At 40.7% G+C, this 20574-nt stretch overlaps 1 protein-coding gene and 1 long non-coding RNA gene across 2 annotated transcripts in view; both read left to right on the forward strand.

Moving 5' to 3' along the window:
- Nucleotides 1–20574, forward strand: part of LOC119733272 — a 95542-nt gene that overhangs the window by 844 nt on the left and 74124 nt on the right. The window contains exons 2-12 of the mRNA XM_038206861.1: nt 1577–1623; nt 2091–2215; nt 3857–3947; nt 6551–6665; nt 7031–7205; nt 7339–7390; nt 8631–8768; nt 10148–10359; nt 11825–11958; nt 12774–12976; nt 13867–14012. Of these exons, the coding sequence (XP_038062789.1) occupies nt 1577–1623; nt 2091–2215; nt 3857–3947; nt 6551–6665; nt 7031–7205; nt 7339–7390; nt 8631–8768; nt 10148–10359; nt 11825–11958; nt 12774–12976; nt 13867–14012 (1438 nt within the window). The remainder of the gene's footprint in view (nt 1–1576; nt 1624–2090; nt 2216–3856; nt 3948–6550; nt 6666–7030; nt 7206–7338; nt 7391–8630; nt 8769–10147; nt 10360–11824; nt 11959–12773; nt 12977–13866; nt 14013–20574) is intronic.
- On the forward strand, nt 14964–18594 carry LOC119729571. The gene is made up of 2 exons (XR_005271257.1): nt 14964–15589; nt 17297–18594. It is a non-coding gene; the product is annotated as an uncharacterized LOC119729571 (long non-coding RNA).

Here is a 20574-nt window from a genome sequence, read left to right on the forward strand (position 1 = left end):
CTTCGTTCTCAAGCATATTCAAGGGGACTCCCACTCCGTAGCCTCGTAGCCGCCAACAGGGTGGTTGGTTTGGACTTAGAATTTTTTCAGGAACTCCCATTCATTTTGTGTTGCTTCGTTCTCAAATAATGGACCCCCACTCAGTATCCGCGTAGCTGGCAATGGACTTGAACTGTTTCTTTTGCAGTGATTCCAACCCCGTAGCCAGTGATTTTAGGGGTGTATTTCCGAGTGGCGGGGTATTCTGCAATTACTCCGAAATGCGTTTCATTCATGCGTAAACGGGAAAGATTTTTCTTTCTCACCCGGCACCCTCATCAAAAACTACCTCCATGGTGTTCCCTAGCTGGAGTATTCAGTAAATTAACGCTGGAGACAAATGTACGTTGTAAAAGTACACAAAAAAAACCGGCCTCCAGTGGTCTTTCCCCCCCCCCCCTCCACGAAATGGTCCTTTCCCCTCTATCCCAACCCAGATTCCATTAAACATACCTCATAACATGCACTCAGTCATTCACGATGCTTATGATCGACTTGAAACAGAACAAAAGTTACTAAAATATGAAAAAAAAAATGATAATTTCGGTGGCTCTGCTTCAGAAAAATCGTCCAGTGTTGCACTGTCATGGCTGTGGTGTGAAGCAGAGCAATGCCACCGAAATCATACCCCATGGCATAGCCATGCCCAGCCCATGGGCTTTATTTGTAGTTTATTTTCTCTTTAGGCCTAGAATCACACTCACCCTCTGCTCTAGGGATACAAAATTAGCCCCCCTTTTTCAGACATCTACTTTTCGTGTAATTTTGTGTTGGAATTTAGATATGCAAACGTGTGAAAACCAACCTGGAATTACACGTAATATAGATATCTGAAAAGGGGGAAGGAAAGATTTCCATACGAAGTTCACTCAACACCCTGTGTACAAACCCCATGATATTGGACTGAAAAATTCTAAGTGTTTTCTAAGAAAATGCTTGTATTTTAATTCTCACTGCTCAAATTGACTTTGATGACATGAAATTGTTATCTGGGGGCTTGTAACTATCAATACAGAGGAAAATTAGTGAACTTCGTATATGGAAATCTTTCCAAATGTGAAAACAAAAACTTGACAAAGTTCTACATTTTCGGGTACATTTCAAAAGTGCGGCCTTTATTTGCAGAGTTAGTCCAGTAAATTGGCCACATTTACATGGGCGTCGCGAGGGGGGGGCAAGGGGGGGCACTTGCCCCCCCCCCCCCCCCCCCCCCGGAAAAGCAAAAAAAAAAAAAAAAAGAAGAAAAAGGAAGAAAAAAACAGGAAAGAAAAAGAGGCGCGAAGACAAAGTGGTGTAAGTTTAATGAGTTGGGGGGGGGGGGGGCAAAATGTCCCTGCCCCCCTCTAAAACTGATAAATCGAGAATGTGTTGAGAAATACAAGCATTTTTTGGCAAAAAAATTTTTTGCCCCCCTCTAGAAAAAATCCTGGCGACGCCCATGCACATTTATGGGGCTCAATGTAAACTCATCCATATTAACAAAAATCAAAGACACTGATTGTTTTCCCATGTTTTATTGTTCCTGACCCTGACACAGATTTCAGCATCGGCATCATGGGGAGGAACAAGCAGGAGATGATATTGGTAAATAAAGTTTGGAATAATTTGTGGTAAATTTGTACTTTAGGCCTAAATTGGGAAAGAATGTTGCAATCTGACGCCACTGCAGGCTGTTAGTTTAGACCATTTCAACTTTATTTTAGGCCATGGCTAGACATGTCTTGTGGTGTAACATGAACAAATCTTGATACCACTATTAATTTGCTGTTTGTGTAGAAAGCCTGTGGTGAGTTGTGAAAATTTCTATAAACTTTTAAACAAAATTGTTAAAAATGTTTCTCAGTCCAAAAATTAGTTCCCCCAACGACATATTTGCAATGACGTATCATTGTTGAGCTTATGGTATTTCTGGCAACATGGTTTGTACAATTTCCTACTTGAGCTTGCGAAAGTGTGTTGGTTAGTCTTTGACACATTTCATATGGCTTGTCACTGCAATTCAAACCACACACAGGGTATTCATTGATTTCTTTTGTTTGAATGACACTCAGAGTTTCCTGAGATGCAGACTGTTTCTGAAGGACAGCTGACCTTTGTTGGAGAGTCCTACTACCAGTCACCTACTGGACCACCTGATGATGAGGATATTGTCACTGACTCCATTCACTTCAGGAAGGTACTATGAACTCTTTCATTTGGCTTATCAATTATACCGTTTTTACATGCTCTTATTCATTAATATTCATAAATACAACACAGTTTATCCATTCACATTGGTCGAGAGCCGGTCACGTTGCCCTGTTTAAAGGGTTGATAAAAGTCCGGTGCCTTTGAGTTTCCATTTTATTGGTTGAACGTTCACATTGCATTTGTAGGCATGTGCAGTACTACCAGTGAGTCAGTATTTCATAGTCCTAAATTTGCAGTACACTGGCACAGCTGCGTTCTGCGCGACATCGCTTGTTACGCGTGACGCGCACGCCAATCTCCATATAAGGAGTTAATAACAATATGGACACTAACATAATATACATGTAGCTACAGGGGTGTTTTAAAAATATGACTTAAACTTTTTGAAAAAAAATTGTTTGAAATTTATAATTTTTGACTTATGTTGACTTTTGGACCAAAATATTTTGATTTTTTTTTGGCTCGGGTAAACCGGCCAAGCACACATTTCATAAATACCTCAGACAGTTTAGCCATTCCTATTGGTCGAGAGCCCGTCACGTGGCCGGTCTTAAACGGATGATAAAGACATGGCTAGCTGGTCTTAAACACTTTTCCATTGTCACATAAAATGTGGACTCCTAAAAATCCAGTGCCTCTTACCGTTTTATTGGTTGAATGTTCACAGTCCTCACGTAGGCATGCGCAACACTACCAGTGAGTCAGAATGTTATAGTTCTAAATTCAAAACGCAACGCCCCAGGTGCGTTCTGCGCGACAACGCACAGAACGTGCCACGCGCCCGTCAATCTCCATAAAAGGGTTGTTTACATCTTACTCGCCAGCTGACCACTCCATTGTTTAGCTAGAGGGACGTTTCAAAAGCATGAAGTGAACTTGTTGAACAAAATCGGGATTTTTTGACCGAAACATTATATTATTTTTTGACCGAAAAGGTATTTATGAATGGGAATAAATATGTGCTCGGTCGGTATTAATCACTCTGTTTAAGACCGCTTAGAGTCTGGGTGCTGATAATTACCCTCGCCTCCGGCTCGGGTAATTATCAGCACCCAGACTCTAAGCGGTCTTAAACAGAGTGATTAAAACCTCTCGAGCACACATTTATTCCCTTATTAAAGCTACATGTACATTTAGGCCTAGTCTGTATTTAATTAGTTGCATCAGCAATTACACTTTGCAGTCACAAACCTGGGATGTATTGATGGATGCGTACACACGGATGTAAGCAGTACACCACATAGTGACTGATTAGAGCTACTAACTAAGAATTGAAATTTGATGAAATCTAGTTAAAAGCTTTTTTGTAATGGGAATATCCAACCACACTGCCAAGTGCTACCACATTATGCTGGCTATACTAACAGTAACAATATAATAGGAAGAGTTTTAATTGAGAAAAGGAATCTGTTGATGTTAAGCTAAAACTGTGATAAGTAAGAAGGGGAAAAGCATGATCTTTGCAAGATGTTTCACAATGAGGTAGTGTGAGGGAAGAAACATGAGCACTTACTGTACAAGCCTTTGAAACACACACGAGATATGGATGAGAGGTGGCTATTTGTTGTTTCTTCTGTAAGAGTTAAACCTTACTGAGCTGTATATTTCATTTCCACTCTGATCCTAGCCGCAAGATGGCCATCTGAACTTTGATATGACATCCTTGAAGGAAGAGATTGCTGGCAACTTGACATGTATGAGGACAGCACCTATGAAAGGTATGATGCAGAGGCACAAATAATGTTGGGCAAAAAACCCTTAGAAAGCTACACAATATAGCCTGCAATTACAATGCATATTTATTGAGACAAATATGGTCCAAAGCAGTGTTGTAGGTCTCGAGACCGGTCTCGGTCTCGAGACCGGTCTCGAGACCACTTTTTGCTGGTCTCGGTCTCGGTCTCGGTCTCGGAAGCTGTGGTCTCGGTCTTGGTCTCGGTCTCGGTCCCCTTTGGTCTCGATTTTTTGGCTGGTCTCGGGTCGAGACCGGCAATATGTAGCTTTTACAGCAAGATCGATTACTTTGTGTTTACTTCGTTCAGTACCGTTGATAGTTAAAACATTTGCTAGCCCGTAGATTAAGCTTGTTATATATCGTGGTCAGTTTGGACTCGACTACACGTTGGAAAGTCCCAAAAGTAAAGCTGCAGCAGTACCAGTCACTGAACGATTTGGAACAAGTTCGGCATTTATCTGTTGTGTCGGGCACATAAAGCAAAGTATAAAGTTGTAACAATTTATGCAATAAGGGTCAACCATTTTCGGGGATTGTGTAGTTTAGCCCACCCCTGTGGGCGTAATCACTTGCATTTTGTATTCTGATAATAAATGAGGTGCTTCACACAATGTTCTCTTTAATTTGGGACAGTATCTTGAAGAAAAAGTAAATTGTTCTACCTGATTTTTCAGCATTGAACTCACACACTCTTACCAGTTACCACTCACTGTTGCCATGAGAGTGTATGATGAGACCCCATTTTCTGGCTGCTCATTTTGAAGTACCCCATTATTCCTCAAAAATTAAAATCCCATTCAGAAAAAAATTAAAAATCCATATCTGGCACATTCTGGCTACCACCTCGCAACTTGTGGGCCTACATGTACAAGTCCACATTCTATGACAGAAATTTTAAAATTAATTCCACATTTTCTAGCTCCCATTTTTTAAAATCAAGTACACAAGTCTTGTAAGAAGTTAAGTCCTATATTTATTTTAGGGAAAAAAAGGCACAATGTAAAATTGAAATTGCATCTTTAAATATCTGTTAGAAGTCATAGCTGAAACCAAGGGGTGACTGTGGAGTTTAGGATTCGAGTTTCTATAACAGATGAAACATCTGCCTTTAACTTTTTACTTTTGTCACGATTGGGTGCAGACAACATGTCAAAGCCCATATTTCTTAAGTGTAACTACTTTTTGCTCAAGTAAGGTGTCATGTATCAATTTGTCAACACTGCCACTGGTCAAAATTTTGGTCTGTAATCTTTGTGAATAGAAAGGTTACAACTTTCAACTATAATAACGTGTCTTGTTTTTTTTTATTTCGACTATTGTTATTTATTATCAGCGGTCTCGGTCTCGGTCTCGGTCTCGGTCTCGGACCATATTGGTCTCGGTCTCGGTCCGCCTTGAAGGGGCTGGTCTCGGTCTCGGTCTCGGTCTCGAATCCTCAGGTCTCGGTCTTGGTCTCGGTCTCGGACCATCCGGTCTCGACTACAACACTGGTCCAAAGATTGGTAGATGTTAGTCTTTATCCAAGACGTCGGGTCATTGATAATGGAATGCTGCTGCACTGTGCAGTGTAATGCACATGTGACCCAAATGTGTATGTCGCTGATTGTTTCCCTTGGAAAGCCTACATATAGGAAATGTTTTAAAAAGGTACACTTATATGCTGGATTCCCAAGCCACTAGTGCAATTGGTTCGAAAAATTGCATATGAGGGCGCAAAACTTGGCCGGCGTTAGGTGATCCACAATCGATTACTAGCATTTTGAACCAAGACTAATTAAATGCCTAGTGTCCATGTAACCCCCAGGTTGCTCCATGTACACTCAGAACATGGCAAACATTTTACAGACATATTAAAGCTAGAGTCCATCATTTGCAGCCATCCGAAAAGTAACTGGCGTAATTATTGTTGAAAAACATACTTGGTAGAAAGATACTAAGGGGACTAAACTCCCTGTGAAATTATTCGTTCTGGCAAGCTGTCATTTTGAGGTAATCAAAGAAAGAATGCCTTTCTAATGGTGCTTCTTAAGACGCACCGGGAACATTTAAATTAGTAGTTCGTTTTGTTATACAGCGAAGCGCGCGCAAGCATTGGCACGATGCACACGCACGTGCGGTTTGCTATAATTCGTCGGATCAGTGCGCGACATCGCGTATAGCTGCAACCGGCTCAGTGAGAACGTTTCTCGGACGCTGAATTCAAGCCCAATTCAAAACATGATTCAGCAACTTTTGATTTGAAATTGAGATCCTAGAATGCTGTTTTTCTCGGAATATACAGCTGAAGCTGAGCTGAAACTTCATCAGGTTCATTGTTCAGTATCGTTCATTAGATTTGGAACACTTTTGTTGCTTCAAACGAACAAAATGCACAAATTATAAATGATGGACTATATCTTTAAGCCACCACAGGTCACATCATTATGTGCTTTTAGCATTATCAAAGAAATGATACACTAACTCTTATAAACCCTATCCTCTCATATAGTAAAAGAATTGAAAGCTTCAAAAGTTATCCAGATAGACTATATAATGGTACATCTCTACCAAGCTTAAGAGATTGTCTTTACCTTTTGTCATACACAGGATCCCATGAACAGACCCATTGTTTTCAGAAGCTAGTTCAAACTTTACACTCGGTGCCTGACGCTCAGAAACTGGCAGAGATAGTGTCTCCAATGTACAAGCTGCCACTGTCCAGGTATGCAATACATCATGTCTAGGTAGTGTTCTCATTTTCATTAACTGTTTGAACTTGTGTGGGAAGAAGAGGGACACGCCATTTTCAAGCACAACTCAAAAACAGTCTTAAATACCGATACCAGCAGGTCGTTTTATGCACATGGTTTACAACATTGCACGCCATTAGTGGCTAAGGAAATTTCTTTTTTTTATTACTCTTGCACTATTCTAATATTTTGTGAAGTCGTATTTATGCTTAGCATAGAAATTTGCTTAGTACAGAAAATGTTTGTTTAGCAATACAAATGGTAGATTGTGTATTGCGTGTGACTGGTTGTCAGCTGAGTTACGCTAAGCACAGAGAGAAACTATTTCTTTTCTCAGACGAGTTCGTGACAAGCAGGACAGGCTGAACATGCTGGATGCAGTTGCTGAGATGCACACTGATGCCTCCCAGTCTCTCCTTACTGATCTCATCCTCCTGTCTCCAAAACCAAACAAGGAGCTGGTAGAGAGACTACTCATTGCCTCTGTTGGCTTCACAAACACCATTTCAGAGGTAGTTCATAGGCTCCTTTCAAGTTGTTACTTAGGATTGAATTGCTGTCTATCTATATGGCATTGAAATTTCGGACTGATGATAGTGTCCAAACTTAATCATTATCTATTACCTTTTTGGGTAATTTTTTCAGCATTACCTGGAGACTGTAGAAGACATCGCCTTTCATCCTCAAACATTCCCTGGTAAGTTTTGGAATCTTTCTGTTCTTGAAAGACAAACAAAATAAAAAGTTCTGCATTTCCTTAACCTAGATAATCCAGTGGTTATTTTGTTTGTAATCCCAGTAGCCCTGTCTCTACTGGGCATGATGCTTCTAAATTTCTGAATCCATTTTCAGTTTCTCTCTTTCAAAGAATGCGCAAATCAAAAGGGTGTGCTTTTTAAAACTTGGTTACAAAGTGACAATTGGTGGAATGCAATATGCTGGCTACATAGAAACAAGTGCAAGCTGCACAATAAGCTCTGGCCCGGTTTGGGAATGTCTCACTCCATATGCAAAATAGACACACATACGCAGCGATCAAGACAAAGGGGCATGTTCCAAAAACTTTTGGTAAGAGTGCATTTACATGACCATGGCATGGCATTTGGTCAATTTTTGGTCTAATAGTTTCAGTTAATTTTCGGGGACAGACAGACCGACCATCCGACCGACATACCGACCACCAAGTAACTTGCAGAATGTACTGGTTGTCAGAGCTTTACAAAATCAGTGGTAAATATTTATTTCACTAGTGCTGTGTACCCCACAGTCAAAAAGGCCTCATGTCATTCTGCTCATGTCATGCCTGGTTGCCGAATCTCCCAATGGCCACGGGCATTGAAGACTTCACATTGGATTGGACGGCCGCACGTCCCTTCAATCTTTTGTGGCTTTTGTTCGTTTTTCATGTGCAGGCAAGCCTGCAATTTGCTCTAGACATCGCAGAATGTTAACATTTTCCAAAAACAAAAAGTTTTTTTTTTCCAGTGAAATCTCAAAATGGCCTTCAAGGAATTCTGTGTGAAAAACCATGTGAAAGATGAAGACGATTTTTCAATTTATATCTCTGCAAGAGGCCAACCAGACGAACCACGGAAAAATGTTGAGAACGTCGACACGACAGTGGTTGAACCATGTTCCGTGCTCTATGGTTGCAATTACAAACTTCTTACAATAAAACATGTCTCAGAAATCCTCCCAAAACACTTTGATTGGGGACCACTTAAACATGTAGCCTTCCTCACATGTATTGGAAATAAAGTAAAGTAAAATAAAATGTCATGCCGACCAACTCATTTTTTTCCTAACCATCTGACCCGAACCAAAGGTATTTTTTTTGTTTGGCCTAATGTACAATTTTTGTGGACTGTTACGTCCTTTGATCCCTGCTGGCTGATCCTCATTGGAAGAACCATTAATTGTAAATCTTTTTGTTACAGAATCCTTAAAAGGCCCTGAGATACAGAGGGTTGCTGTGCTGGTACTCGGTGCCTTGGCTGGTCACCGATGGAAGGCTGGATACAAGTTTGAAGCAGAGCTCATTGTTCGCAAGATTGAGAATAAACTTGGTGTGCACGGTCAGTTACAATAAAATCTCTTAAAATTGTGGTTGAGAAATGTCAACATGCAGTTGCTTTATATTTGAATTTTAAAATATTTTGAGTTGTTCAGTTGGCCAGTTGACATTAACTGCAGGTAATTCAAACAGTTCCAAACCAGAAACCATATTTTCAATGATAACAACGGCAAAGGCCCTCTGAGCGGGTGTGTCAGGGTCCATACGTAGGATATGGCCTAATAACACTGACCATCTTTGCTTTGTGACCTTTGATGAGAGGGGTTCTTCATTGCACAGTTCGTATACTGCCTGGTTGCTGATAAGGCTCTTTGGTGTACATGTATGCAGTGGCACGCATCCAGTTTGTCAAGTGTGGCTTTGGGTGCTGCCCAGCTGTTGCAGGTGTAAAGCATGATCAATATGCAGTATGCGTTATAAAGACGGAGTCTTGTCTTCAGTGGGATCTTGGTTTGCCGACTCCAGTGTTCCCATAACGTGTGGAATGTTACATTGTGTCGAATGCAGCGGGCTGTGATGTCTGATGAAGTGCTGCTTAGTAAGGAGCGTAGGGTCTTGTTCTTGTGCTAATTCTCATTGCCGCGGAGAGCCTTGCCATGCAAATCTGTCTCCCTGGCTTCTGCAAGGTAATGAGTAAATTTAAGCTCTGTCTTCGTTTCATTCATGAACAAAGTGTCGACTTTCAGTTTCTCTGCTGCTACTGGCTGGAGATGGTCCAGGGGTTTCTTTTCTTCGTCCAGGAAGTCAACATGGTCTGCATATTTCATTTCTAGCGGCAGACCTACCATAGGCTGGAGACTGGTGGGTTGGGCCTGTTGGAGCTTTCTCGAACGGATGAGTGTGCAGCAGAAAGGTAGCAGGTGAAAAGGACTGGTGACTGACCCTTTAATCCCTGCTAACAGTGATGTTACTAGTCTTAGTTCATCTTCGTTGCGGACATCTAGGATGCGTTTCTGCTTGATGGTATCAAAGGCTCGCGACATATCAATGCCCATCTTGTGGAAAGTCCCATGTCCTAGTCATCACTGCTGAGGTCAGCATACATTGTGCCCATTGTCTCTGGTCCACATTTTCTTTGGAAAAGATATGAAAATTTATGACGGGTTCTGTCAAACCAAGAATATGCTGGAAAATTTAATTTTTAGATTACTGAAACGAGATCTATTATCACATGGTGAGTCACTCAACATTATCTCTATGTGTCCTGATGCATTAAGTGACTAAATAAGACTACAGTTTGGCTTGAAAATTTAGACCTGTAGTAATTTGTTAAACCGGCCTGGCTTCTCATTTTGGCAAGTGTTGCAGGTTGTAGTGTTGGGCACGACATGTTCACAAAATACCCTCAGGGTTCTACTCATCTTTCATTTCTGACCTCAGATCCCTGGGCCTATGAGAAGACCTTGACGTCTCTGACTGAAGATGACCAAGAAGAGTTTCACCATGACACTGTGGCATTGATTGAAGCTCTGGGCAATGCTGGGCTGCATCGCTCCTTCCCCCACATCCAGAGCTATACCAACCACAGCGCTACTCATCCACTGCTGAAAAGGGCTGGCTTACACTCCATGAGAGACTACCATCATGATAAGGTGAACAAAATGTTTATTCTGTAGAATGACCAGACTGTTTATGCCAATTTATGTCTAACCTGATGCTTTATTTCCAGAATAGTTACTGAGGGGGCCAACTTTTCCATAATATATGCAGTTGCACATATTGCACACTTTTGGTTTGTCATGAAATGATAATAGTTAAAAAAGATCATTGAAAAATGAAATATAAATGTTCACGCAGATTTACAATAAAAACAAACCTTTTATCTGAGTAATTAACATGCGAATGAATGTTTTGGTACACAATTTTGATCATCAAACATCGAGCTATTGCCATGCTAGTCATCATTCCACTCGGGTAGCAGGGGGTAGCAGCTCACCAAATCATCATGTCTCTCCGTTAGTCTGTTAGTTGGTCTAATGGTTTGACATTGTCTATTGCTCTTTCATATTTTGACCCATTTCAACCAAACTTTGTCAAAAGTATCAGTAGCCCAGCTCCAACATGTCACATGACAAAACTGGGGTCAAAGGTCATTATGGGTTCACTGGGGTCAAAACGCTGATTTTCTTTTACTCAGACACTACTTCCAGAAATTTCATGGTACAATCATGTGACTCATGCTTGAATACAAATTCGTTGGCCCGCCAAGCCTGAAACTAGATGTATTTTATTCAGCACCAACATGATGTTATTCATAAAAAGGAATTTGAATCGGGGTGATGCACATATGTCAGTGCAGAGCAAAACCAAATATTGAATTTGTCTGATGTTGACAATTTGGCTAAAAAATGTATGGTTTTATTGGTTGCTGGAAATATGAAGGGGCAAGGCAAAAATCACTGCCAGGCCAGATGTAAACAAACAGGGTTTTCAACATGTCCTCTGTAAATGTTTGTCATAATGCGAATATTTTATATGACCCAGACCTTTGAAGTAAGTCTAGTAAACAATATGAAACACACAACTTTGGCAATTGCCAGAAGAAAGTGCACCTTTATACTCAGGTTTGTGTATACTTGCATTGTAATTTTAGTTAGCATTACACTTTTAATCTGTTACATTTTGATGAAGCCTGCAGGCATATCATAATCATACTCAATTTCATGCACAACATAATTGGGACATGCAGTCTTTGAGGAATAACATACATGAAGGTCAGATTTTTCCAAAAACAGAAGAATACTGTTAATATTTGGAGTGGATTTTTGATGTGAGGTATTGGTTAGGGAAATACATATGCCATGAGCAATGCGTATCTCTCTCTTCTCCTTACATATATAGCTTCACTATACATTCCTAAAATGGGTAGTCTCTGTGTCACCTGGGCCCAATTTTATGGAGATATTGCTTAGCAAACTGTGGGCTTGGCAAAGAACCAGTTAAAGCAGTATGGCATTAAAGGTGGTGACCTGTTATAGCTAATCGAATATTTTCTGTGCTTATAGTTTCTGTGTTCAAGTAGCGCAATGAAATTGTCTCCTGGTCCTATCCTTACAGGCAGCAGGGATTCTGCTGAAGTCAGCCTTAGATGAAGATGAGAATGAGCATGTCAGATATGAGGCATCCTTGCTTTACAAGAATCACCCGATGGGCGGTGACCAAAATCTCTCCAAGTTTGTCACCCCAGAAGAGTGAGTATAGGAATACTGTTATGCCCACATTTGAACAATAAAAATGAAGGCTTCCTTTCAGAACATCAGATGCCTTCAGTCAAGGATAATGGTTTTTATTATATATATCAGGCTTCGAGCGGTAAAAATAAATCAGCATATTGTATGCTTTTGTAAAACGCACCCGACTGCAAAGGAAGCAAAGACCAGAGACTCCTCCAAATGCTGCCCATGTTTGCAACATCTGTGGCCGGCCTTGTGCATCAGCTATTGGCCTCATCAGTCACCAGCGAAGTCACCGTCACCAGTAAGATCCGTCGATAGCGATGACTCACTCCATCTTCATCATCCGGATGCCAGCAATAGTGTCAGTAAACTGTACCAAGAGGCATTTTTGCTGGTTCCCTCACGATCAAGAGCGTAGAACCTCACAGTTGTCAACCAGTCAACAGAGCGTAGCAGGTGGTACCGTTGAACACGGACGCCCGTGCAGTGCGCAGCAGGCCAGGTATACACGCACTGATTTCAATAATCAGAATGGCAGCTTCAAATAGTTGACGAAATAGGAGAAATGAAAACCGTGTCTTGAATTGTGTTTCTTGTGAATCAAGTCAGCCTGAAATAAATAATAATAATAATATTGGATGGCTTTTTTTCGGGGGAATACAAGAATATATTGCACTCGCTATGTCAATATCGCATTCGTCTTTGTCTCGTGCAATATTGTTACAGCTCATGCAATATATTCTTGTATCCACCTTGAAGCCATCCAATATTATATAATTATCAGATATACTTTATTATATTTGTAAATACCATTGTTATTTCTATTCTAGATATGCTGCCGTCAATTCTTCCCAAGACGTAGCAACCACTGCAGTGAGTGTGCCCTCTAGACATCGCGTGAGACGAGGATTCTGGGAAGGAATTGAATTCAAGTTGGCCAGTCCCTCCATCCACTGGAATAAGCTCATTGGCAGCCCCAAGACTGGAGCTGAGTTTGGCTTGACTATTAGGAATGAACTCGACTTGAAGATTGGTACATATTTCAGACTTTTTCAAGCATTTTTTTTCACATTCTTTTGGTGTTAATTTGTGAAAAAGGGGAGGCAAAGAGTTTTTGTCTCGTCTAGACTTTGTTCAGGAAAGTATGCAATAACTATGTCTGTACGTATTTATGTATTTAGTATGTTTGTGCGTATGTGGTATTTTGGTTAAAGTTTCAAGGAATTACTCTCATTCCTCAAGTTTGTCTTTGATTTTCATCAAACTCAGGCTATAGAGTTATTGTGGAAGCCTCCATGTCATACTGATTTTTAAGGTCACATGGTAATAAAGTCAAATGTCATCTGAGGTCAAGTTGTAAAATAGGCTGAAAATGTAAAATTGGTCTCATTTAAAAAGTTGAAGTCCAATTGGAACCAAACTTGAATCATAGATGCAACATGGGAACCTTCGTATGATGATGATGTCAAAGGTCACATACCAAGTTCAAAGGTCATCTGAGGTCAAGTTGTAAAATGGGCTGAACATGTACATGTAAAATTGGTCTCATTTGCAAAGTTGAAGTCTAGTTAGAACCAAACTTGGGTCAAAGATGCAACATGGGAGCCTTCACATGATAACGATGTCAAAGGTCACACACCAAGGTCAAAGGTCACTCTTTAAAGATAATCGTGAAAGCAGGCGAGATGCGCAGTTCGAGAACTGCATTGTTTAACCTAATGTTTTATAAAAAAGGATCCTTGGGACAATGTATAATGACAGAAAAAGTACGTACAGAGTTGTGCTAAAGTCAGTCACAAGTCATTAAAATTTGCTATTTGACTTGTAATTGATTTTGTTACAGATCCATGACGTCAATTGTGCTTTTAGATAAACCTTGTACAAAACAAATGAACACCCGACATTTTCTTGTGTTTCTGACAGCTCCACTGAGTGGTCACCTTCGTTTGGATCTATTAGACGAGGCTTATGCCACAGTCGTCGTTGGGCTTACTGGGTTTTCATTGGACATTGCCCGGGCCCGATTCTGCTTCAATGGCTTCATCGAATATAACCTCAACATACTGCAGGTACATGTAGCTCTGTCTTATCTTTTGAGTTGCGTTTTCACATATGTTAGATGGAATGGACGCATTTATGGTTGTTAATTTTGTGATTCAACTTACTCATATTCCTGACGTTGCCATTCAAACTTCCAAGTCTCATTGATGATAGTATTACCAAAAATAATAATGAATATTAATAAATACCTTGGAGAACTGATAGCTCCTGATTGGTCGCCACGCGATCACTCAGGGGTGTTGTAATATGTGATATAAAGACTGGCTTCAAGAACAAGCGAATAAATGGCCCCCGAACCAGCATTGATCCAGCATCATGTTAGTCCTACGGTAGCTTGTAACAAAACAGCAGTACACATGCGCACAACCACCATCGTGTGACGACTTACGCATGCGTATGCAACACAGTTGCTATGTGTGGGTGCGCTCACGTGAGGAAGTTTTCAATCGACATGTTCATACTGCAGTTCTGAGGATGTTTACAACAAATGCGTGGATCGATCTGTGATATATTTTCTCTATAAACACTTCACCCACAGACATTTTTATTTTTTCTTAACCGAGCATCTTTGTAATTCTGGACACAAGGAATATGTAAACAAAATTTCAGCTTCCTCCATAAGGTAAAAATATGAGAAAAAAAAGTTGTCATTTGTTTCGCTATTAAAGGCAGCAGAAGTTCATACCCTAGACGTCAGCCATGTCATGGTCGTAATGCAATGAAGACATCGTCCAGCGCAACCAGGGCCTGGCTAGGGTGGTATATAACAACGCATATTGAAGATACAGGGTACCACGCATAAGCTCAAATATGGCCACTGAACATTAACACAAAAAAGTCTGGAAATATCACCGAAAGAAAAGTCACCAAATTGGAGCATTTTAACTGTTTATTGTTCGGCTCTGTCCATTAACAACAATGCCCAACCCGTTTTTTATCACGCAGTGAAGACTGGCTCCTCACACTGTTATTCCCTAATTGTAGACATTCCCGCCTAATTCTATTACGTCATCAGTCACACTTCAGTGACCACATGAGATTGCACCACATACCGTGTAGCTTCAGTGTACCGTAATACCCAAACAGAGCAACACCTAGTGTTCACAGCTCTGTGTTGTGTAGCTAGTACATAGTATTACACGTTGTAAGGCCGTTGGCTTTATAAGTTGTTTGGTGAAAAATCACACGTGGTGTGATTTAGGCCTATCTGAGAGAAATGGCCTCAACATCGCCTTCACCGAAAACCTCCACAGGGAAGGACAAACTTCCAGAGAAAAGACGAAGAGAAAGTTCTGGTGATTCAACTGTGCTCTACAACGGTGCCATTCACAGATAATTTGTTTGGTGATGACATCACCAAGAGGGTGAAAGACATCCAAGAGGTGAACAAAGCAGGACACTCAATTGGAACATGGCAACACAGAGGTGCAAGCCGTGCTAGAGCAAGGGGTCGGGGAATGAGGTTCAGAGGACGAGGCAGAGGCCAATTCCGTCGACAGTACGTCCCCTCAACAGACAATTAAAAAAACTCATACCGAAACCCCAAGGGCCAGCCTGCTCAGGTCAAACACTCCAAGTAAGCAATGTAAGTACCAGTCCGGGTTGTAAACGTGGTCCAAAAGTTACCGATAGTGACGTAGCCACGTTTGAAGCAGGTAGATTGAAGCAATTTGAGCTCGAATGGCGGAAAACAACGTCAGATGAGAGAATAATAGATATGGCATTACATGCACATATTGAGTTTGTTGGGAACAAACCACCCTTGCAATACAATTTGCCAAAAATTTGTATTTGTAGTAATACAGAGCAAACTGCCATAGAATCGGAAATTAATAATATGCTCACTAAAAAGGTGATTAAGAAATCACAACATGGTAGCGGTGAATTTTTGTCACCCATCTTTGTGCGTCCTAAAAAGGATGGTACGTTTAGAATGATCCTTAATCTGAAAGGTCTGAACGAGCATGTTGAATACCACCATTTTAAAATGGATTCTTTTGAAACAGCCCTTCAGCTTGTTACACCTGGCTGTTACTTGGCATCTATTGACCTTAAAGATGCATATTACTCAGTTCCGATAGCAGATGAGCATCAGAAATATCTCAAATTTGAGTGGAAACAATCCTTGTTTCAATATACCTGTCTTCCGAATGGGTTGGCATCAGCATCCCGCATGTTTACCAAACTCATGAAGCCAGTCTATGCTACTCTACGAAAATTAGGCCATATGACTGTGGGCTATATTGATGATTCCTTATTGATAGGAACTACAGTAGAAGAATGTAAAGATAATATAGACAATACTTTGGCTTTACTTCATAAGCTGGGATTTATACATCACCCAGTAAAATCTATCCTTGAGCCAACACAAAAACTCAAATATCTTGGGTTTGACATTGACTCTCTGTCCATGGTTGTTACACTGCCCGCACAAAAAGTAAGCAGTTTAACCGACGAATGCAAAAAACTACTTCATGCAAATGTTGTGTGCATATGATCTGTTGCCAAGGTTATTGGTTTAATGATTTCATGTCTCCCATCAGTAGAATTTGGATCTCTATTTTACAGATCCTTAGAAGTGGCTAAGATTGAAGCTTTGGCTTTACATAAAGGAAACTTTGATGCATACATGCCAATTACTCAGAGTATAAGACATGATCTTACTTGGTGGATTGAACAGTTGCCCAGTCAGAAACGACATATTGGTAGAAGAAACCCTGAAATCACAATTACTTCTGATGCATCTAATAGTGGTTGGGGAGGCACATGTGAGGGAAACAAGTGCGGTGGCAGATGGACAGCCATTAAAGCTGCTTATCACATTAACTATTTGGAAATATTGGCAGCTTTTTTGACATTAAGATCATTCTCTGATCGAGTAGCACAGAAACATGTGAAGATTATGTTGGACAATAGTACAGCTGTGGCTTACTTAAATAATATGGGAGGAGTAAAATCCAAACACTGCAATGAGATTGCCAGGTCTTTATGTCTGTGGGCTAAGGACAGAGGTATTTGGAAAACAGCAACCTATATTCCAGGAAGACTTAATGTAGAAGCTGATTTTGAATCAAGACAGTTTTTTTGACAAGACAGAATGGCAGCTAGATCCTTGTGTATTCACAATGATTACAAATCACTGGGGCTCTCCAGACATTGATTTGTTTGCTTCCAGACTTAATAAACAAGTTGCAAAATTTGTGTCCTGGTGACCTGATCCAGATGTGCTACATGTTGATGCATTTACTATCGACTGGCATTCATATTATTTTTATGCCTTTCCTCCATTCAGTGTACTGGGAAGATCCATACAGAAGATCAGCATGGACAAGGCAACCGGCATTCTTGTGGTTCCCCTGTGGACAACACAACCGTGGTTTGCTCTTATGTTGCACATGGTGATCAAACAGCCGATCTTGCTCCCAAAGAAAGACTCACTGTTACACCTGCCGACATCAACGCAACAACATCCTCTCAGAAAGAAGCTGAGATTGATGGCCTGCCTTGTGTCAGGAGATCACTCGAAGAGCAAAACATTTCGCCAGCAGCAGCCACCATCATCATGGCATCATGGTGGACTGACACAAAGAAACAGTACAGAGTCTACACAAGAAAGTGGATACAGTTTTGTCGTAAAATCAAGACAAATATCATGCGTCCAAATATAACTCAAGTATTGGACTTCCTAACTGAATTATTTCATTCCGGAATCGGATACAGCGCCCTCAATACCGCCAGATCAGCACTTTCAGCATTATGTTTTACAGACAATAAAACAACCGTCGGTGCCCATCCATTGGTGGTGAGATTTATGAAGGGTGTTTTCAACATAAGACCCACACGGTCACGGTCCAGGTACAGCCACATCTGGGATGTAAATAAAGTACTTGAGTTCCTGAAAACTTGCTCACCAGTAACTGAACTAACTTTGAAGACACTTACGCAGAAACTTGTTATGTTAATTGCGTTGGTGACAGTGTCAAGAGGACAGTCGCTTAAATTACTTATTTTGAATAATTTAGCCATCGTTGATGACTCCTTTGTTTTCACTTATAGCGAAGTGCTCAAGCAGAGCAGACCAGGCTATGTCAATCCTATTGTTAGATTGGTTCCATATACACCAGACAAGAAACTTTGTGTATGTGATGCATTGACAGAGTATTTGTCTTGAACTGATAATATTCGTGACCCCTCTGAAGGTCAATTATTTATAAGTTGTGTTAAACCACACAAAGCAGTGTCTAAAGCAACAATAAGCAGGTGGATACGTAATGTAATGGACAAGTCAGGTATTGACACTAATCAGTTCAAGCCTCACAGTGTGAGAGCAGCAGCTACCTCTAAGGCTAAAGACCGATTTGTTCCTATTGAGCAGATCTTAAGAACAGCTGGCTGGTCTTCAGAGTGTACATTTGCAAGGTTTTATGATAAACCGATATGTAATGATGGCCAATTTGCCGAAAGTGTATTAAGCGAAGGTCATTCGTAAACATTCCGTACAAGAGAGAAGTGTAACATGTATGTTCATATATGCTTATGCAGGCCGCATGAAAGCTCTTTCAGATTAAACCATGCTGTTGCGGTTGACAAGTATTTTCTGTTTCTCTCGTACATCTTTTGCTTTACAATCTCATGTGGTCACTGAAGTGTGACTGATGACGTAATAGAATCTCCCAATTAAACGAGACTTGTAAAGTTGAAGTTAGAGGGGGATTCTATGTAGTCATCAGGACACGAAAGGGATCACATGCCCTCCCACTAAGGCCCTGCCCTTTTTTGGTGTTCTTGAAATATTGTAAGATGTACTCGTTCGAAAAGTTAAAGACTGAAGCTACACGGTATGTGGTGCAATCTCATGTGATCCCTTTCGTGTCCTGATGACTACATAGAATCCCCCTCAAACTTCAACTTTACAAGTCTTGTTTAATTGGGAGATTAAAGCACTGCAATGAATGAATTCACTGTATGGACTCTGTAGAAATCATGGGTTGCATTGTGTAACCTACTCAGGGGAGCGTGTGTATGGACACGTTGTATGCATGCACTGATTTTGCATGGAGGAAGGGATGCTATATTGTCATGTTTCCCGATCAGAATACAGATTGCTTACCTTCCCGAATTGTCCCACCGTTTGTGTTGTTGAAATCTTACATTTCACGTTGATACAAAACAATACTGGCAGTGGTTTGATTTAATTCCTGTACGATGCCTGTGTAAAAGACGTGTGCGCATAGTATGCGAGCGGAGGTGGACTCTCTATTATCGCGGGAGGGGGAAAATGGTTTCTACGATGACCTGAACTTGTTTATTCCTAATTGTTGATGGACCAACACATCCCCTGAAAAGAATTTCAACTTAGATTTATTAAAGACAATTTGGTCTGCATAATGATTTTTGAACACCCGGCCTCAAGAAGGAAAACAAAGTATCCCTGAGACAAGTCTACTGATTTCAAGTCTACTTTTCGCTGATAAAAATCGCGAAAAGACGTGACATTTTTAAAAAACAATTATGCAACTCCGCAGAAAGGCAGTTACCGATGAACTGGATAAAATCACCACTAGAGAGTGTACTGGCAATGCAAAATAAGAGTACTTTCCGATGCCGTGATAATAAAGTTGCTGCGATAATATAGAGTCTTACTACCTTTATCACAAAGCATGAATGAGCGCTTACAATTTTTATCTGAATGTGCGCAAACCGAGGGTGTGTTCCACTTACGCGACAATGCTTACTTTTGCCAATGTTGGCAACGTTTGCCCAAGTACACGTAGGACCGATTGTTGGCCATCAATGTCGATTAATGTTTGCAAGCAAGGCGACCGGTTTTCCTTAGTTGTTCGCTATATTTTTAAAAAAATGTCCGACACAAACAATGAAAATAAAGATTCTACAGGGGCTGAACTTTTCCATTCTGTGCATAAAGATATTGTATCACTGGCAAAATTTCCTTTTCGGTCACAAATAATTTTTGAGGATTTTAACAAAAGCTGCTATCCAAACAGTGACACTTTGAGGATTGGAATACAGGACGCCACCATTTTGACATCAGGCACATTGTAACCAGTTACAGGTTTTCGATGATATTATTACTCCATTTTGGGTTACGCATGTATTAGAGGATTACACCCGGGCTTGGCTGTGTGGTGGCCCGAAGTTATTACCTTTGCAGGAGGTAATTCATGAATTTGAGTAAAGAGTACCTACATGTACTAATACCCTAATACCCTCACACGAAGAAAGTAAGCCTCTGTACTAATGATGTCACACTTTGTTTACATGTGCACTTTCCTATGGAGCCAGTGCGGGCCCACAGTCCACTGAACACCATAGGAAAGCATACACATCAACAAAGTGAGACGTCATTAGTACAGAGGCTTATTGTTTATAGAATTTGAGATGCACGTATAGTATGCAAGTAACTGTCCTCGGTGCAAAAAAAAATCCAAACTGATTACAGAAACAAGGATAATTGTTCACATCAGTGTTGCAGGTCTCGAGACCGGTCTCGGTCTCGAGACCGGTCTTGTGACTAGTTTTTGCTGGTCTCGGTCTCGGTCTTGGTCTCGG

Source organism: Patiria miniata, unplaced genomic scaffold, assembly GCF_015706575.1.
Source record: "Patiria miniata isolate m_02_andy unplaced genomic scaffold, ASM1570657v1 HiC_scaffold_1, whole genome shotgun sequence".
NCBI lineage: Eukaryota > Metazoa > Echinodermata > Asteroidea > Valvatida > Asterinidae > Patiria > Patiria miniata.